At 42.4% G+C, this 19012-nt stretch overlaps 1 protein-coding gene across 3 annotated transcripts in view; it reads left to right on the top strand.

Annotated features, from left to right (window-relative positions):
• Positions 1-19012, top strand: part of ADK (adenosine kinase) — a 604808-nt gene that overhangs the window by 568371 nt on the left and 17425 nt on the right. For all 3 annotated transcript variants that reach the window (XM_053692148.1, XM_053692150.1, XM_053692149.1), the window contains one exon: positions 245-359. In XM_053692148.1, the coding sequence (XP_053548123.1) occupies positions 245-359 (115 nt within the window). The remainder of the gene's footprint in view (positions 1-244; positions 360-19012) is intronic.

The following is a 19012-nucleotide window of genomic DNA, read 5'->3' as shown; positions in this document are numbered from 1 at the left end:
AATACAGGATAAAGGAACATACAGAATGTATGTGTCATATATAGCAGGAAGGTTTTGTGAAATACTCTGTAACCTTCAGCCCCATTCTGCCTTCCCTGTCCTGTATAGCGCTGCATAGCGCTTAATGTTAATAATGATGATATGGAGTCATGTGACATCAATAAAATAAGGTTGTATTAAAGGGAAATTAAACCCCAAAAAATTTCAGATGATATAAGAGATCTTTTTTGCTTTTTTCACTCAGACAGAAGATATTAAAGAGATTGCCAGAAAGGCACAAGCCTTGCCGAAAGAAAACTCAAAAAGGCCAAGAATTGTTGTATTTACCCAAGGACAGGACGACACCATTATGGCAACGGGTATGTATTTGTGGTATCAGTGTAGTCAGCTGATGACAAAATAAACGGTCCCTGAAAGGAACACAAACCCCCTTTTTTTTTTCTTTTTTTTTTTTTTTTTTATGATTCAGATAGAGAATACAATTAAAAAAAAAACTTTCCAATATACTTCCATTATTTAATTTGCTTCATTCTTTATATATCCTTTGTTAAAGAAATAGCAATACACATGGGTTACCAATCAGCAGCTACTGAGCCTATTTGGATATGCTTTTAAGCAAAGGCTATCAAGAGAATAAAGCAAATTAGATAATAGAAGTAAATTGGAAAGTTGTTCAAAATTGCATGCTCTTTCTGAATCATGAAAGAAAAAAATTGTGTTTCATGTCCCTTTAACAAAATACCCATCCCCATTATATATGTTGGTTGTGCTTTGGGTTTTTCTTTTTTATTCAAATTTGTTAATTCTAATTTATCCTCCCTGAGCATTTATTAAGAGGAAGTGGTTTGTTTCTGACTACAGTATATATATATTTCTCTAAAAATTCTCAACTGTTAGGGACATTAGTCATTTTATGTATCACTGCACTGAGAAGGATCTGCATACGAAATGAAATAATTTCAACTTTAATTTTGCAAAGCCTGTTAAGTATGTTTGTGGCTAGTTATTGGCAGATATAAACAAGATATGGAACTGATCACTGTGTAGCATCTACCATTGCCTCTTTAAAGGGACAGTATGCACCAATTTTCATATAACTGCATGTAATACACACTACTATAAAGAATAAAATGCACAGATACGGATCTAAAAATCTGGTATAAAACCTTTTAAAATCTTACTTAGAAGCTCCCAGTTTAGCACTGTTGATGAGGTTTGGTTGGGACACCCAGTGAAAGGGGCTGGAAACAAAAAGAGCAGATACTCTTCCCTGCATATGAAAAGACAGATAACCTAAACATGAGTCAGCAGTGGTTTGTAAACGCACGTATACATCTGACTCTGTGGAGCTTGGTTAGGAGTGGGAAAATCAGCACAATGTTATTTAAAAATAAGCAAGACTATATTATACATGGTTACAAAAACAAAATAAAGTACAGTACAAGGTATGTTTACAGGATTAAAGGGACATGATACTCAAACAAACATTTCTTCTGTTCCGTTTAAAAAAGAATGTTTTAAAATGTATTACTGTGCTTTTTTTTTTCTCAAAAACACATGTCCCTGTGCTGAATCAACCACTTTTTTCTTTCTGTGGGAGTTGTTCCTGTCAGCTAATGAGCAGTTGAGTCTTAGGACTGTTAGTTTCTCCTTAAATTCAAACAGGTGTTATGCTTAAAGGAACAGTGTACTGTTATTTTTTTTTTTTTCTCAATGATCCATTTTTCCTGCTGGAAAGTATTTATTTGTTTACAAATTTGAAAAAGCTGTTCTTGCCTTTTGTATCCCCACCTATGCTGAAATTGTCAGTACTTAAAGGGACACTGAACCCAAATGTTTTATTTCGTTATTCAGATAGAGCATGCAATTTTAAGCAACTTTCTAATTTACTCCTATTATCAATTTTCTTTGTTCTCTTACTATCTTTATTTGAAAAAGAAGGCATCTAAGCTAAGGAGCCAGACAATTTTTTGTTAAGGACCCTGGACAGCACTTGTTTATTGGTAGGTGAATTTATTATCCACCAATCAGCAAGAACAGCCCAGGTTGTTCACCAAAAAATGATTAAAATTGCATGCTCTATCTGAATCACGAAAGAAAAAAATTGGGTTCAGTGTCCCTTTAAGTACACGTTATAGAAAAGCTATGTAAACAAAGTTTAGAAGAATTCACACTTCCAGTAGCGGGTGAGACAGACGTACTAAAATGTTATATATTTTTTTCCATGTTCTTTCTAAGTATTTGCCTTTGAGTACACAGTGAGAGATAAGGAGGGCTTTGTTTATATTTATATAGAGATAGGATAACAAGGTATGAATTCCCTGCAAGCTCAGCCCATTTCATTGGCATGCGGTTCACTTAACAGAAACAGCTATTTCCTATACATAAATAAACATAAACAGACAATTCCCCACACATTTTATACTGTGCAGCTGGTATAGCAAGTAATTGGAAACACCAATTTTACAACACTGTCCCTTTTAAGACTTTTTCATAACATAAATATTATATTGTTAACTGCTACCCTTTCATATACAATACATGATAGGTGTGGGGGGGGGGGGGTTTGAGTAATATGTCCCTTTAAATTTTTGAGGTTAATACTGTAGTCCTTTCAGTATTTTATTTTTCAATACTATTAAATTATATGCCCATATGTATGCTGAGCGGCCTCTTGTTTTAATGCATATTCTTTTATGTGTACCTGCGTCGGGAGCCATTTCCCATTGCAAGTTAATTCAGAAGTGAACTTTCTGCTATTTATCAGTGTAAGCAATTACTTGTGGAATTACAATACTCTTTTATTTTGACTGTTTTTTTAAATATTATACTTTAAAATTGTTACTTAGACAAATGAGAAAATAAGTGAGAGAAAAAAACCTCCCTGCATTTGTGCTGTCAAGCTGATTTATAGATTGTTGTTTTACCCCTTGACATTTTCTGAGATAAAAAAAAAATAAACCACTGATAAGATTTGTCAACAGGAAAAACTACTTCCTCTGGAGCTGGGAAGAGACTTCTGACTCTGGCACGAACATTAAAAATAGACCCACGTACCAGCAGTTATCTTCCAGCGAACTTAATAGAAGAATCGTTTACTCCACCTAATTTTAAATTAGTTGCCTGCTCCTTTGATAATTAATTGCAGGATGCAGGGATCCTTTTCAGGATCGTCTAATTAGAACCTTAATTGCTACAGTAAACGTCTGCCTGGGATTCCCCTGCTTATAATTACATGTACGTTTTTAGTGTAACTCATGTCACGTTAATGTGAAGTTTACCATTCGCTCCCTGAGTGGATGATAATGGTTTATGTGTCTTATTTATGTCTTATTACAGCTCAGAATGTTTTGTTGCAGTGTTATGTCATTGTTTACATTACTATTCTTTTTCCATGTGTGTCTGTATGGTTCATGCACTCACTGCTTATATTTTTATTGCCTGGGTGCACAATATACAAAATTATAGAGTTTAGATAAAGGCAAAGAACATACTCTCAACTAAAAACTTTTAGAGTATGTTTTTGTTTTTTTCTTGACAAAGGCTTTGGAATAAAGCTGAAATGTTGAACTTTGTATATGGATTAATAAATAAGATTTTTTGTTATCTTTGCTATATTTCATGTCATGTGAGTGCCTTTATTTAGTCTTTTCAATCTAAAGGGGAGGAGAGTCCAGGGCTTCATTCATTACTATTGGGAATTAAGAACCTGGCCACCAGGAGGAGGCAAAGACACCCCAGCCAAAGGCTTAAATACCTCCCCCACTTCCCTCACCCCCCCAGTCATTCTTTGCCTTTTGTCATAGGAAGATGGCAGAGTGCCGGAATTTTGGAGTAGTCTCTTATGGAGGGTAGTACTCTTCGCATTGGGACTGGAGTTTTAAGTAGTCCTGTCAGCCTCTCAGTGAGAGCCTGGGTGAAAGTTAGAGTCCGGAGATGCAGTGAGAGTCTTTCTGCGAATCCATCCCCACTCATATTAACAGCTCCATAAGCAATCAGCGTTGACGAGTTTCGCTGCCTGGTTTCTTCACTCAAGTCCATTTCAGGAGCATGGCTACTAACCTGTCACACTTAAAGGGCTGTGTTCCTGTTCCACTGTGTAGATTTTGGTAAGATCGTTTCATTTTTTATTAATAATGATAACATAGAAGACAGGATCACAATGTGGCGCCTTTTTATCTTTACAGAATCAAGGGTTAATATTCCTGGAAGGGGGATTATTGAACAGGGGGGCTTATACATGATATTGTTTATTGTGTCATTGCTGCGTTATGTGTGAGATGAGGCTCTGGCAATGTGTGGAACTTTCAGGTTACTTGCGGAAATTTGCACAGCCATTTTTTGGCATGTTTTTCCCTAGTGCAGGGACGGTCCTGTTAGGCATTCCATGTGACTGGGTGTGGCTATCTATCCTTCCTGTTGATCTGTGGCACAGGAGACGTAGCGGTTTCTGTAGTCCGGGTCCTAGGAGATGGTGAGGGCCCCGGCCATTGGTGTTTTAAAGGTGCCTTTTTTAATAAATAAAGTTAGTCTAACTAAGCGCGCAAGCAATGGAGGACTATGACGTGTTGGAAGGCTCTCATTCCTGTGTTTATTGTGAAGAGGTTCTGGTAGATCAGCATGCTCAACTACGTTCCACATGCCTTGATAAGGTTATAACATCTAAATGTAAATGTATGCCTAGTACTACTGAGCCGTCCACCTCTGAGGGTTCTTCGTCCGGGAGGTGCGTTCCCTACATTCATCTCCGAGTGCACATGAAGCGCCCCGGGTCCAACCGTTACTCCTTCAGGAGAGATTCGTTGGCCATCAGACCAACTGAAATCGGCGGTTTCAATAGTGATCCATACCTTACTATGTTCTGCTAAGCGCAAGTGTAGGGTTTATCATAGCGGCCCGGCCCAGGGTTTGTCCTTGCCGATGGGAGATCCAGAGGCTCTATACGATGATGAGGCCCACTCCGACTCTTCGGAGGAGGCCCCTTCTGGGTCGGAGTCCGTGTCATCTAAACCTCCGGTGGCGGAGGAGCCTGGTTATAGGTTTAGGATGGAGAATTTGCTCTTTCTGCTACGGCAGGTACTTGCTACTCTGGAGGTTCCGGAACCTAAGATACTGGAGGAAACTGCGATTGCTAAGCTTGACAAGGTATACGAGGAAAGGGTAGTACCTCAGTCTTTTCCGGTTCCCGTAAAGATGGCTAATATTATTAAGAACGAAAGGGAGCGATTAGGTTCTTCCTTTTCCCCTTATTCTTCCTTTAAAAAACTGTTCCCCATTCCGGTCTCTCAGCTTGAGCTGGGAGGACCATCCCTAAGGTGGATGGGGCTATCTCTACGCTCGCGAAGCGGACGATTATTCCCCTCGAGGATAGTTCATCGTTTAAAGAGCCCATGGATAAAAAACTGGAAAACATGTTGAGAGATGTTTCATCACACAGGGTTTGTTTTTCAGCCAGCAGCGGCCGTTGCAGCGGTAGCTGGAGCTGCAACATATTGGTGTAAATCCCTGTGTGAAATGGTCGAGGGGGAGACATCCCTCAATGAGATACAGGAGAAGATTAAGGCACTGAAGATCGGCAATTCTTTCATCTGTGATGCAAATATGCAAATTATTCACCTGAATACTAAGGTGTCAGGTTTTTCTGTTTTAGCGCGCAGGGCTCTGTGGCTAAAATCTTGGTCTGCGGGCATGACCTCTAAGGCGAGGCTGTAGTCCTTGCCTTTTCAAGCAAAGATCCTGTTCGGTCCAGGATTGGATTCGATTATATCCACGGTTACGGGAGGCAATGGAGCTTTCCTACCGCAGGATAAGAAGACTAAGCCTAAAGGATTTACTTTTTGTCCCTTTCGTGCGGACAAGGCCCAGCGCCAGCAACCCGTCGCAAAAGCGGACCAGTCCAAGGGATCTTGGAAGCCGGCTCAATCTTGGAACAAGTCTAAGCAGAGCAAGAAGCCCGACGAGACGAAATCGGCATGAAGGGGCGGCCCCCGACCGGTCTCCGGATCATGTAGGGGGCATATTATCTCTATTCTCAGACGCATGGTTACAGGACGTTCAGGACCCTTGGGTTCTAGAAGTGGTCTCCCAGGGTTACAGGATAGAGTTCAGATCCCATCCGCCCGAGGGCAGATAACTCCTGTGAAACCTGTCTTCAAGACCAGAGAAGAGAGAGGCCTTTCTAGAGTGTGGGAGAGAGCTTGCCTCTCTCGGGGTTATCGTACCAGTACCCCTAGCAGAAAGGGGTTCTAGGGTACTATTCCAACCTTTTTGTGGTTCCATAGAAGGAGGGCAAGTTCCGCCCGATTCTGGACCTAAAGTGTTTTAACAAGTTTCTGAGTGTTCCATTGTTCAAAATGGAAACAATCAGATCTATTTTGCCCCTAGTTCAAGAGTGACAGTTCATGACGACTATAGACTTGAAGGACGCTTACTTTCATGTGCCAAACCACAGGGACCACTTTAAGTTCCTAAGATTTGCATTTGTGGACCAACACTTCCAGTTTGTGGCCCTTCCTTTTGGTCTGGCGACGGCCCTGAGACTCTTCATGAAGAGGATCATTCGAGGGTTCTTCTGCTCTGATCTCACAGTTGGAAGATCAACTCAGGAAAGAGTTCCCTGGTTCCCAGCAACACGGTGGAGTTCCTGGGCACGATAATAGACACTATGTCCATGAAGATATTTCTCACAGATCAGCGGCGCAGGAAGCTTGCGTCCACCTGTGTTGCCCTTCAGTCCTCCTCAAGCCCATCAGTGGCTCAATGTATGGAGGTGATAGGTCTCATGGTGTCAAGTATAGATGTCATCCCACATCCCACATGAGACTGTCCTGGGAGATTGTGACCACGGACGCCAGTCTGTCAGGATGGGGAGCTTTTTGGGGTGCCAGGATGGCACAAGGAAAGTGGTCAAGGGAGGAGTCTTTCCTTCCGATCAACATCCTAGAACTACAAGCAATCTACAATGCTCTGAAGGCTTGGCCTTCTCTGAGGTTGATCGGTTTTATCAGATTCCAGACCGACAACATTACCTCAGTGGCTTACATCAACCACCAGGGGGTACAAGGAGCTTCCTCGCGATGATGGAGGAGGCTCGATTTCTGGAGTGGGTGAAGTCCCGCGACTACTTGCTCTCAGCGATTCACATTCCGGGTGTGGACAACTGGGAAGTGTACTTTCTCAGCAGACAATCCTTCCATCCGGGGGAATGGTCTCTTTACCCCGAAGTGTTTGCAGAGATTTGTCTCAGATGAGGAACGCCGGAGATAGATCTCATGGCGTCCAGACTCAATTGCCAACTATCTCGATACGGGTCGAGGTCCAGGGATCCCCAGGCAGAGCTGATAGGTGCCTTAGTGGTTTCTTGGGGATTCAGCCTAGCTTACATTTTTCCTACGTTACCACTTCTAGTGGCATGCATCAAACAGGAGTGGGCCTCGGCCATTCTGATTGTTCCTTTCTGGCCGTGGAGGACGTGGTTTGAGGATCTGGTGGGGATGTCATCCTCTCCGCCATGGAGGTTACCCTGTCGTGGGGATCTGCTGTCACAGGGCCCCTTTCAGCATCAAAATCTAGATTCCCTGAGGCTGACTGCGTGGAGATTGAACACCTAGTCTTAGCTAAGAGAGGCTTTTCTGAAAGTGTGATTGATACTCTAGTTCATGCAAGGAAGCCAGTCACTCGTCGCATCTATCATAAGGTGTGGAGGACTTACTTTTCCTGGTGTGAGAAGCATGGATATCCTTGGCATAAGGTGAAGGTATCAAGGATTCTGTCCTTTCTCCGGGATGGCTTGGAGAAGGGTCTTGCCACTAGTTCCTCAAAGGGACAGATTTCGTCATTATCAGTGTTGTTGCATAGGAGACTCGTTGAGCTCCCTAACATACAATCTTTTGTTCAGGCTCTGTCTAGAATCAGACCTGTCTTTAGGCAGTCGGCTCCCCCTTGGAGCTTGAACTTAGTCCTTAAAGGACCAGTCAACACTGTAGATTTGCATAATCAATAAATGCAAGATAACAAGACAATACAATAGCACTTAGTCTGAACTTCAAATGAGTAGTAGATTTTTTTACTGACAATTTTAAAAGTTATGCCTTTTTCCACTCCCCCTGTACCATGTGACAGCCATCAGCCAATCACAAATGCATACACGTACCATGTGACAGCAATCAGCCATTCACAAATGCATACACACTTATTCTTGCACATGCTCAGTAGGAGCTGGTGACTCAAAAAGTTTAAATATTTATTATGATCTATGTATGTCTTTAACTAAACCTCAATAAAAAAAAAAAAAAAAAAAAAAAAAAAAAAAAGTTTAAATATAAAAATACTGTGCAACTTTTGTTAATGGCAGTAAATTAAAAAGTTTTTGAAAATTGCATGCTCTATCTGAATAATGAAAGTTTAATTTTTGAGTGTCCCTTTAAGGTTTTGCAGAGGGTTCCGATTGAACCTATGCATTCCATAGACATTAAGGTTCTGTCCTGGAAGGTTCTCCTAGCTGCCTTGCAATGTGACCCTCCTTATCTGGTGTTTCATGCGGATAAGGCGGTACTGCGCACTGGGTTGGGTTTCTCCCCAAGGTGGTGTCTAAATGTAACATCAATCAGGAAGTAATTGTTCCTCCTTTGTGTCCTAACCCTTCTTCTTCAAAGGCGAGGTTACTTCATAACCTGGATGTGGTTCGTGCCTTGAAGTTTTATCTTCAGGCTACCAAGGATTTCAGACAGTCTAAATCTCTTTTTGTGGTGTATTCTGGGAAGCGCAAGGGGCAAATGGCTTCTGCTACTTCTTTGTCTATTTGGTGCCTCAGGCCGTCCATAGTAGAACTATATTTTGCAATGAGGTGATCTTAGCCAATAGCGTGCTAGCTATCTAGCATAATGCCAGCTGGCCCACACGGATATTGGCTAAGAGGTGGAAATGTCACCTCATTGAAAAATAGCGATCTGCTGTGGGCAGCCTGAGGCGCTCAGCGCGTGAACGCTGCAGACAAATCAAGGGACTTTCAGCATTAAGTATTTTATACTTAATGATTGAAAGTTCCCTTTATTTGCTGCACTGGTAAATTCTAGCGTTTCACAAACACTAGGATTTACTATCACTTTAACTCATATACTGTACAGTATTACCTTGCCAGCCTTTTCTAAGTATGTATATATTCTATGATGTTGACACAATGTCCCATTTCACAGAACGCATTGTGGACATTAAGTGATACATAGCTGTATATGTGTATGAACATGACATGCACCCACTATTGTAAAACTATAATGTTGCCAGCTGGGTTGGGGCAATGTAATACTTTGCAAATTTAAAACATTTTCTGTTATTTACAGTATAAACGTTACCTAAGCTATCCAAAGCACAAATTAATAATTTAACATACACTGATTTAATTATAAGTTCTGCAACAACCTTGATAACATTTAATAATTAATAATAATTTTTGCTTAAAATTGTCCGGGTGGTCAGTAAAATCAGACCATTAAATAGGTCCTGTGGAGCACACTGGTTTACCAATCAGGGAAGAGAGTTCCTAGTCAAAAAGGCAGTCACATGTCCACTCCATGTGGTTCAGAAAAGGTCATTAGTATTCTTATACAGCCACAGTATAGGATTGCAGAGCATGTTACAGTTCAAAGTGGGTTTGTTTCTTTTGCATGATGTACCGATTCCACGGATTCATCCTAACTTGTGGGATATTGTCCTTCCTGACAGGAAGTAGCAAAGAGAGCACCACAGCATAGCTGTCTATATAGCTCCCCCCTTAACGCCACCCCCCAATCATTCTCTTTGCTGGCTCTAAGCAGGAAGAGTAAAGAGAAGAGGTGTTAAACTGTTAGTTTTATTTTATCTTCAATCAAGTGTTTGTTATTTTTAAATGGTACCGGTGTTGTACTATTTACTCTCAGGCAGGACATAGATGAAGATTTCTGCCTGGAGGATGATGATCTTAGCATTTGTAACTAAGGTCCACTGCTGTTCCCACAGAAGCTGAGGAGTACAGGAAAACTTCAGTGTGAGGAACTGTTTCTTGCTATACAGCAATGAGGTATGTTCAGTCATATTTTCTGCAGAGACTGTGTTAACTCAGAAAGGCTGACAGTGTCCCCATTAGGGGAAGGGTAAGCAGTAATCCTAGTGTTATCAGAGGTTTTTACTAGCTTGCATAAAGGGTTAATTTTTTTGTGGGCACTCAGTTTGCTATGTGAATTTGGGACAAACGTTTTTGTGTCTGGGAGTAACATTTTCTGTTTTATGGGACATTTGCTTGAGGGTTATTTGGGGTTGTTTATAACCCACATGGCTTTCAGGCAGGCTTTGTTAGTTTTGTGTAGGCCCCAGCAACATCGAGTGAGGTGGGCGGGGCCTACATTTACAAGCAGCAAGCAACTTCTCCTGAGGTCCTGAGAGTCTTCTGAGGGACTATTTTAAACCCCATATTATCGCTTCCTAAGGGAAGGTAGGCCCTTTTTTTCTCTTAAAGGCACAGTACCGTTTTTGCAAATTGTGTTTTTTTCATTAAATAAAGTGTTTTCCAAGCTTGCTTGCTTTATTACTAGTCTGTTAAACATGTCTGACACTGAGGAAACTCATTGTTCAATTTGTTTAGAAGCCATTGTGGAACCCCCTCTTAGAATGTGTCCCACTTGTACTGATATGTCTATAAATTGCAAACAGCATATTTTGACTTATAAAAGTTTGGCATTAGATGATTCTCAGACAGAAGGAAATCCGGTTTTGCCATCTAGTTTTCCCCAAGTTTCACAACCAGTAATGCCCGCACAAGCGACGCCAAGTACTTCTAGTGCGTCTAATTCTTTCACCTTGCAAGATATGGCTTCAGTTATGAATACTACCCTGGGTTGCAAGGGAAGCGCAGTAGCTCTGGGTTAAGAACAAATGCTGAGCCTTCTGACGCTTTAGTAGCCGTATCTGATATTCCCTCACAATGTTCTGAAGTAGGGATGAGGGATTTGCTGTCTGAGGGAGAGATTTCTGATTCAGGAAAGATGTTCTCTCAGACAGATTCAGATATGACGGCATTTAAATTTAAGCTAGAGCACCTCCGCTTATTGCTCAGGGAGGTTTTAGCTACTCTGGATGATTGTGACCCTATTGTAGTTCCAGAGAAATTGTGTAAAATGGACAAATATTTAGAGGTTCCTGTTTACACTGATGTGTTCCGGTCCTAAGAGGATTTCGGACATTGTTACTATGGAGTGGGATAAACCAGGTATTCCGTTCTCTCCCCCTCCTGTTTTTAAGAAAATGTTTCCCATTTCTGGCACCATAAATGACTCGTGGCAGATGGTCCCTAAGGTGGAGGGAGCTATTTCTACCCTGGCTAAGCGTACAACTATACCTATTGAAGACAGTTGTGCTTTCATTGATCCTATGGATAAAAAATTAGAGGGTCTCCTAAAGAAAATTTTTGTTCATCAAGGTTTTCTTCTTCAACCTATAGCATGCATTGTTCCTGTAACCACTGCAGCTGCCTTTTGGTTTGAAGCTCTAGAAGAGGCTCTTCAGATGGAGACCCCACTAGATGATATTTTGGACAGAATTAAGGCTCTTAAGTTGGCTAATTCTTTTATTACAGACGCCGCTTTTCATCTTGCTAAATTAGCGGCTAAGAATTCAGGTTTTGCCATTTTAGCGCGTAGATCGTTATGGCTTAAGTCCTGGTCAGCTGATGTGTCATCTAAATCTAAGCTTTTGTCCATCCCTTTCAAAGGTTAGAGCCTATTCGGGCCTGCATTGAAAGAGATCATTTCAGAAATTACTGGAGGGAAGGGTCATACCCTCCCTCAGGATAAGTCAAATAAGACAGGGACCAAACAAAATAATTTTCGTTCCTTTCGAAACTTCAAGAGTGGTCCCTCTACCTCTTCCCCTGCTGCAAAGCAAGAGGGGAACTTTGCTCAATCCAAGTCAACCCGGAGACCTAATCAGGCTTGGAACAAGGCCACTTCATGCCACTAAGTCAGCATGAAGGGGTAGCCCCCGATCCGGGACCGGATCTAATAGGGGGCAGACTCTCTCTCTTTGCTCAGGCCTGGGCAAGAGACGTTCAGGATTCCTGGGCAGTAGAAATTGTAACCCAGGGATACCTTCTAGATTTCAAGGATTCCTCTCCAAGGAGGGGGAGGTTCCATCTTTCTCAATTGTCTGTAAACCTGACAAAAAGAGAGGCGTTCTTACGCTGTGTAGAAGACCTTTTTACCATGGGAGTGATCTGCCCAGTTCCAAAAGCAGAACAGGGGCAGGGGTTCTACTCCAATCTGTTTATAGTTCCCAAAAAGGAGGGAACCTTCAGACCAATTCTGGATCTCAAGATCCTAAACCAATTCCTAAGAGTTCCATCTTTCAAGATGGAGACCATTCGGACTATCTTACCATTGATCCAGGAGGGTCAATATATGACCACCGTGGACTTAAAGGATGCGTATCTGCACATTCCTATCCACAAAGATCATCACCAGTTCCTCAGGTTCGCCTTTCTGGACAAGCATTATCAGTTTGTGGCTCTTCCTTTCGGATTGGCCACGGCGCCGCAAATCTTCAAGAAGGTGCTAGGGTCCCTTCTGGCGGTTCTAAGGCCACGGGGCATAGCAGTGGCGCCTTATCTAGACGACATTCTAATTCAAGCGTCGTCCTTCCAACTAGCCAAGTCTCACACGGACTTAGTGTTGGTCTTTTCTAAGGTCTCACGGGTGTAAAGTGAACGTAAAAAAGAGTTCTCTTACCCCCCTCTCAAGAGTTTCATTTCTAGGGACTCTGATAGACTCGGTGGACATGAAAATATTTCTGATGGAGGTCAGAAAATCAAAGATTTTGCCCACCTGCCGAGCTCTTCATTCCATTCCTCGGCCGTCAGTGGCTCAGTGTATGGAGGTAATCGGACTAATGGTAGCGGCAATGGACATAGTTCCGTTTGCTCGCTTGCATCTCAGACCACTGCAACTATGCATGATCAATCAGTGGAATGGGGATTATGTGGATTTATCTCCTCAGATAAATCTGGATCAAGAGACCAGAGACTCTCTTCTTTGGTGGTTGTCACAGGATCATCTGTCCCAGGGAATGTGTTTCCGCAGGCCAGAATGGGTTATAGTGACAACAGACGGCAGTCTTCTGGGCTGGGGTGCAGTCTGGAATTCCCTGAAAGCTCAGGGTTTGTGGACTCGGGAGGAGGGTCTCCTACCGATAAATATTCTGGAACTAAGAGCGATATTCAATGCTCTCCAGGCATGACCTCAGCTGGCTTCGGCCAGATTCATCAGGTTTCAGTCGGACAACATCACGACTGTGGCTTATATCAATCATCAGGGCGGAACAAAGAGTTCCTTAGCGATGATAGAGGTCTCAAGGATAATCCAATGGGCAGAGGCTCAGTCTTGCCATCTGTCAGCGATCTATGTCCCAGGTGTAGAGAACTGGGAGGCAGATTTTCTAAGTCGTCAGACTTTTCATCCGGGGGAGTGGGAACTCCATCCGGAGGTGTTTGCTCAGCTGGTTCAGCTATGGGGCACACCAGAGTTGGATCTGATGGCATCTTGTCAGAACGCCAAACTTCCTTGTTACGGCTCCAGGTCAAGGGATCCTCAGGCTGTGCTGATAGATGCTCTAGCAGTACCCTGGTCATTCAACCTGGCTTATGTGTTTCCACCTTTCCCTCTCCTTCCTCGTCTGATTGCCAGAATCAAACAGGAGAGAGCATCAGTGATTTTGATAGCGCCTGCGTGGCCACGCAGGACTTGGTATGCCGACCTGGTGGACATGTCATCCCTTCCACCATGGTCTCTGCCATTGAGACAGGATCTTCTGATTCAAGGTCCATTCAAGCATCCAAATCTAATTTCTCTGCAACTGACTGCTTGGAAATTGAACGCTTGATTCTATCAAAGCGGGGTTTCTCTGAGTCAGTCATAAATACCTTGATTCAGGCTCAAAAGCCTGTTACCAGGAAAATTTATCATAAGATATGGCGTAAATATATTTTTTGGTGCGAATCCAAAGGCTTCTCCTGGAGTAAAATCAGGGTTCCTAGGATTTTGTCTCTTCTCCAAGAGGGATTGGAGAAAGGATTATCGGCTAGTTCCCTAAAGGGACTGATATCTGCTCTGTCTATTTTGTTGCACAAGCGTCTGGCAGATGTTCCAGACGTTCTGGCTTTTTGTCAGGCTTTAGTTAGAATTAAGCCTGTGTTTAAACCTATTGCTCTGCCATGGAGTCTGAATTTAGTTCTTAGAGTTCTTCAGGGGGTTCCGTTTGAACCCATGCTCCTAGTTGCTATCTCTTCAGCTCGAAGAGTTTCTGAACTATCTGTATTACAATGTGACTCTCCTTATCTTGTGTTCCATGCTGATAAGGTGGTTTTGCGTACCAAGCCTGGGTTCCTACCTAAGGTTGTTACTAACAGGAATATCAATCAAGAAATTGTTGTTCCTTCTCTGTGTCCTAATCCTTCTTGTAAGAAGGAAAGTCTGTTGCACAACTTGGACGTGGTTCGTGCTTTGAAATTTTATTTGCAGGCAACCAAAGATTTTCGTCAAACATCTTCTTTGTTGTCTATTCTGGAAAGCGTAGGGGTCAAAAGGCTACGGCGACTTCTCTTTTTCCTTTTGGCTGAAAAGCATCATCCGTTTGGCTTATGAGACTGCTGGACAGCAGCATCCTGAAAGGATTACAGCTCATTCTACTAGATAGTTAGCTTCCACATGGGCTTTTAAAAATGATGCTTCTGTTGAACAGATTTGTAAGGCTGCGACTTGGTCGTCGCTTCATACCTTTTCAAAATTTTATAAATTTGATACTTTTGCTTCTTCAGAGGCTATTTTTGGGAGAAAGGTTTTGCAAGCAGCGGTGCCTTCCGTTTAGGTTCCTGTCTTGTCCCTCCCTTCATCCGTGTCCTAAAGCTTTGGTATTGGTATCCCACAAGTTAGGATGAATCCGTGGACTCGGTACATCATGCAAAAGAAAACAAAATTTATGCTTACCTGATAAATTTCTTTCATTTTCGATGTACCGAGTCCACGGCCCGCCCTGTCTATTCAAGAGAGATAGTATTTTTTTATGTAAACTTCAGTCACCTCTGCACCTTATAGTTTCTCCTTTTCTTCCTTGGCCTTTGGTCGAATGACTGGGGGGTGGAGTTAAGGGGGGGAGCTATATAGACAGCTCTGCTGTGGTGCTCTCTTTGCTACTTCCTGTCAGGAAGGACAATATCCCACAAGTTAGGATGAATCTGTGGATTCGGTACATCGCAAAAGAAAGAAATTTATCAGGTCAGCATAAATTTTGTTTTCTCCAACATTGGTGTGTCCGGTCCACAGCGTCATCCTTACTTGTGGGATATTCTCTTCCCCAACAGGAAATGGCAAAGAGTCCCAGCAAAGCTGGTCACATGATCCCTCCTAGGCTCCGCCCACCCCAGTCATTCTCTTTGCCGTTGCACAGGCAACATCTCCACGGAGATGGTTAAGAGTTTTTTGGTGTTTAAATGTAGTTTTATTCTTCTATCAAGTGTTTGTTATTTTAAAATAGTGCTGGTATGTACTATTTACTCTGAAACAGAAAAGGATGAAGATTTCTGTTTGTAAGAGGAAGATGATTTTAGCAGACAGTAACTAAAATCGATTGCTGTTTCCACACAGGACTGTTGAGATGAAGTAACTTCAGTTGGGGGAAACAGTTAGCAGTCTTTTCTGCTTAAGGTATGACTAGCCATATTTCTAACAAGACCATGTAATGCTGGAAGGCTCTCATTTCCCCTCATGGGGACCGGTAAGCCATTTTCTTAGTTAAACATAAAAGAATAAAGGGCTTCAAAAAGGGCTTAAAAACTGGTAGACATTTTTCTGGGCTAAAACAATTGCTTTACTAGGCATATTATGCAGATTCTAACTAATTATTGGTATTATAATCTTGGGGAACGTTTAGAAAAACGGCAGGCACTCTGTTGGACACCTTTTTCAGATGGGGGCCTTTCTAGTTATAGACAGAGCCTCATTCTGGGACTGTATAGGGGTTAAATGTAAAAACGGCTCCGGTTCCGTTAATTTAAGGGTTAAAGCTCTGAAATTTGGTGTGCAATACTTTTAATGCTTTAAGACACCACTGTGGTGAAATTTTGGTGAATTTTGAACAATTCCTTCATACTTTTTCACATATTCAGTAATAGTGTTTTCAGTTTGAAATTTAAAGTGACAGTAACGGTTTTATTTTAAAACGTTTTTTGTGCTTTGTTGACAAGTTTAAGCCTGTTTAACATGTCTGTACCATCAGATAAGCTATGTTCTATATGTATGAAAGCCAATGTGTCTCCCCATTTAAATTTATGTGATAATTGTGCCATAGTGTCCAAACAAAGTAAGGACAGTAATGCAACAGATAATGATATTGCCCAAGATGATTCCTCAAATGAGGGGAGTAAACATGATACTACATCATCCCCTACTGTGTCTACACCAGTTATGCCCACACAGGAGGCCCCTAGTACATCTAGTGCGCCAATACTTATTACCATGCAACAATTAACGGCTGTAATGGATAACTCCATAGCAAATCTTTTATCCAAAATGCCTACTTATCAGAGAAAGCGCGATTGCTCTGTTTTAAACACTGAAGAGCAAGAGGACGCTGATGATAACTGTTCTGACATACCCTCACACCAATCTCAAGGGGCCATGAGGGAGGTTTTGTCTGATGGAGAAATTTCAGATTCAGGAAAAATTTCTCATCAAGCTGAACCTGATGTTGTGACATTTAAATTTAAATTAGAACATCTCCGCGCACTGCTTAAGGAGGTGTTATCTACTCTGGATGATTGTGACAATTTGGTCATTCCAGAGAAATTATGTAAGATGGACAAGTTCCTAGAGGTTCCGGTGCCCCCCGACGCTTTTCCTATACCCAAGCGGGTGGCGGACATAGTAAATAAAGAGTGGGAAAGGCCCGGCATACCTTTTGTTCCCCCCCCTATATTTAAGAAATTATTTCCTATAGTCGACCCCAGAAAGGACTTATGGCAGACAGTCCCCAAGGTCGAGGGGGCGGTTTCTACTCTAAACAAACGCACTACTATTCCTATCGAAGATAGTTGTGCTATCAAAGATCCTATGGATAAGAAATTAGAGGGTTTGCTTAAAAAGATTTTTGTACAGCAAGGTTACCTTCTACAACCAATTTCATGCATTGTTCCTGTCACTACAGCAGCGTGTTTCTGGTTCGAGGAACTAGAAAAATCGCTCAGTAAAGAATCTTCGTATGAGGAGGTTATGGACAGAGTTCAAGCACTTAAATTGGCTAACTCTTTTGTTTTAGATGCCGCTTTGCAATTAGCTAGATTAGCGGCGAAAAATTCAGGGTTTGCTGTCGTGGCGCGCAGAGTGCTTTGGCTAAAGTCTTGGTCAGCGGATGTGTCTTCCAAGACAAAATTGCTTAACATTCCTTTCAAAGGTAAAACATTATTTGGACCTGATTTGAAAGAGATTATTTCAGACATCACTGGGGGAAAGGGCCACGCCCTCCCACAGGATAGGTCTTTTAAGGCTAATAATAAGCCTAATTTTCGTCCCTTTCGCAGAAACGGACCAGTCTCTAATTCTGTATCCTCTAAGCAAGAGGGTAATACTTCACAACCCAAACCAGCCTGGAAACCAATGCAAGGCTGGAACAAGGGTAAGCAGGCCAAGAAGCCTACCACTGCTACCAAAACAGCATGAAGGGATAGCCCCCGATCCGGGACCGGATCTAGTGGGGGGCAGACTTTCTCTCTTTGCTCAGGCTTGGGCAAGAGATGTTCAGGATCCTTGGGCGCTAGAAATAGTTTCTCAAGGTTATCTCCTGGAATTCCAGGAACTACCCCCAAGGGGAAGGTTCCACAGGTCTCAATTATCTTCAAACCAAATAAAGAGACAGGCATTCTTACATTGTGTAGAAGACCTGTTAAAGATGGGAGTGATACATCCAGTTCCAATAAGAGAACAAGGAATGGGATTTTATTCCAATCTGTTCATAGTTCCCAAAAAAGAGGGAACATTCAGACCAATTTTGGATCTAAAGATCCTAAACAAATTTCTCAGGGTACCATCGTTCAAAATGGAAACTATTCGAACGATCCTACCTACTATCCAGGAAAATCAATTTATGACTACCGTGGATTTAAAGGATGCGTACCTACATATTCCTATCCACAAGGAACATCATCAGTTCCTAAGGTTCGCTTTTCTGGACAAGCATTACCAGTTTGTGGCACTTCCATTTGGATTAGCCACTGTTCCAAGGATTTTCACAAAGGTACTAGGGTCCCTTCTAGCGGTTCTAAGACCAAGGGGCATTGCAGTAGTACCTTACTTGGACGACATCCTGATTCAAGCGTCGTCCCTGTCAAAAGCAAAGGCTCATATGGACATCGTCCTAGCCTTTCTCAGATCTCATGGATGGAAGGTGAACAAAGAAAAAAGTTCTCTGTCCCCGTCAACAAGAGTTCCCTTCTTGGGAACAATAATAGATTCCTTAGAAATGAGGATTTTTCTGACAGAGGTCAGAAAATCAAAACTTCTAAGCTCTTGTCAAGTACTTCATTCTGTTCCTCGTCCTTCCATAGCGCAGTGCATGGAAGTAATAGGATTGATGGTTGCAACAATGGACATAGTTCCTTTTGCACGAATTCATCTAAGACCATTACAACTGTGCATGCTCAGACAGTGGAATGGGGATTATACAGACTTGTCTCCGACGATTCAAGTAGATCAAAAGACCAGAGATTCACTCCGTTGGTGACTGACCCTGGACAATCTGTCACAGGGAATGAGCTTCCGCAGACCAGAGTGGGTCATTGTCACGACCGACGCCAGCCTAGTGGGCTGGGGCGCGGTCTGGGAATCCCTGAAAGCTCAGGGTCTATGGTCTCGGGAAGAGTCTCATTCTTGGGAAGCGGATTTTCTGAGTCGTCAGACATTCCATCCGGGGGAGTGGGAACTCCATCCGGAAATCTTTGCCC

Source organism: Bombina bombina, chromosome 9, assembly GCF_027579735.1.
Source record: "Bombina bombina isolate aBomBom1 chromosome 9, aBomBom1.pri, whole genome shotgun sequence".
Taxonomy (NCBI): Eukaryota; Metazoa; Chordata; class Amphibia; order Anura; family Bombinatoridae; genus Bombina; species Bombina bombina.
The sequence above is the reverse complement of the archived record's forward strand: the minus strand, read 5'-3'. Positions and strand labels throughout refer to the sequence as shown.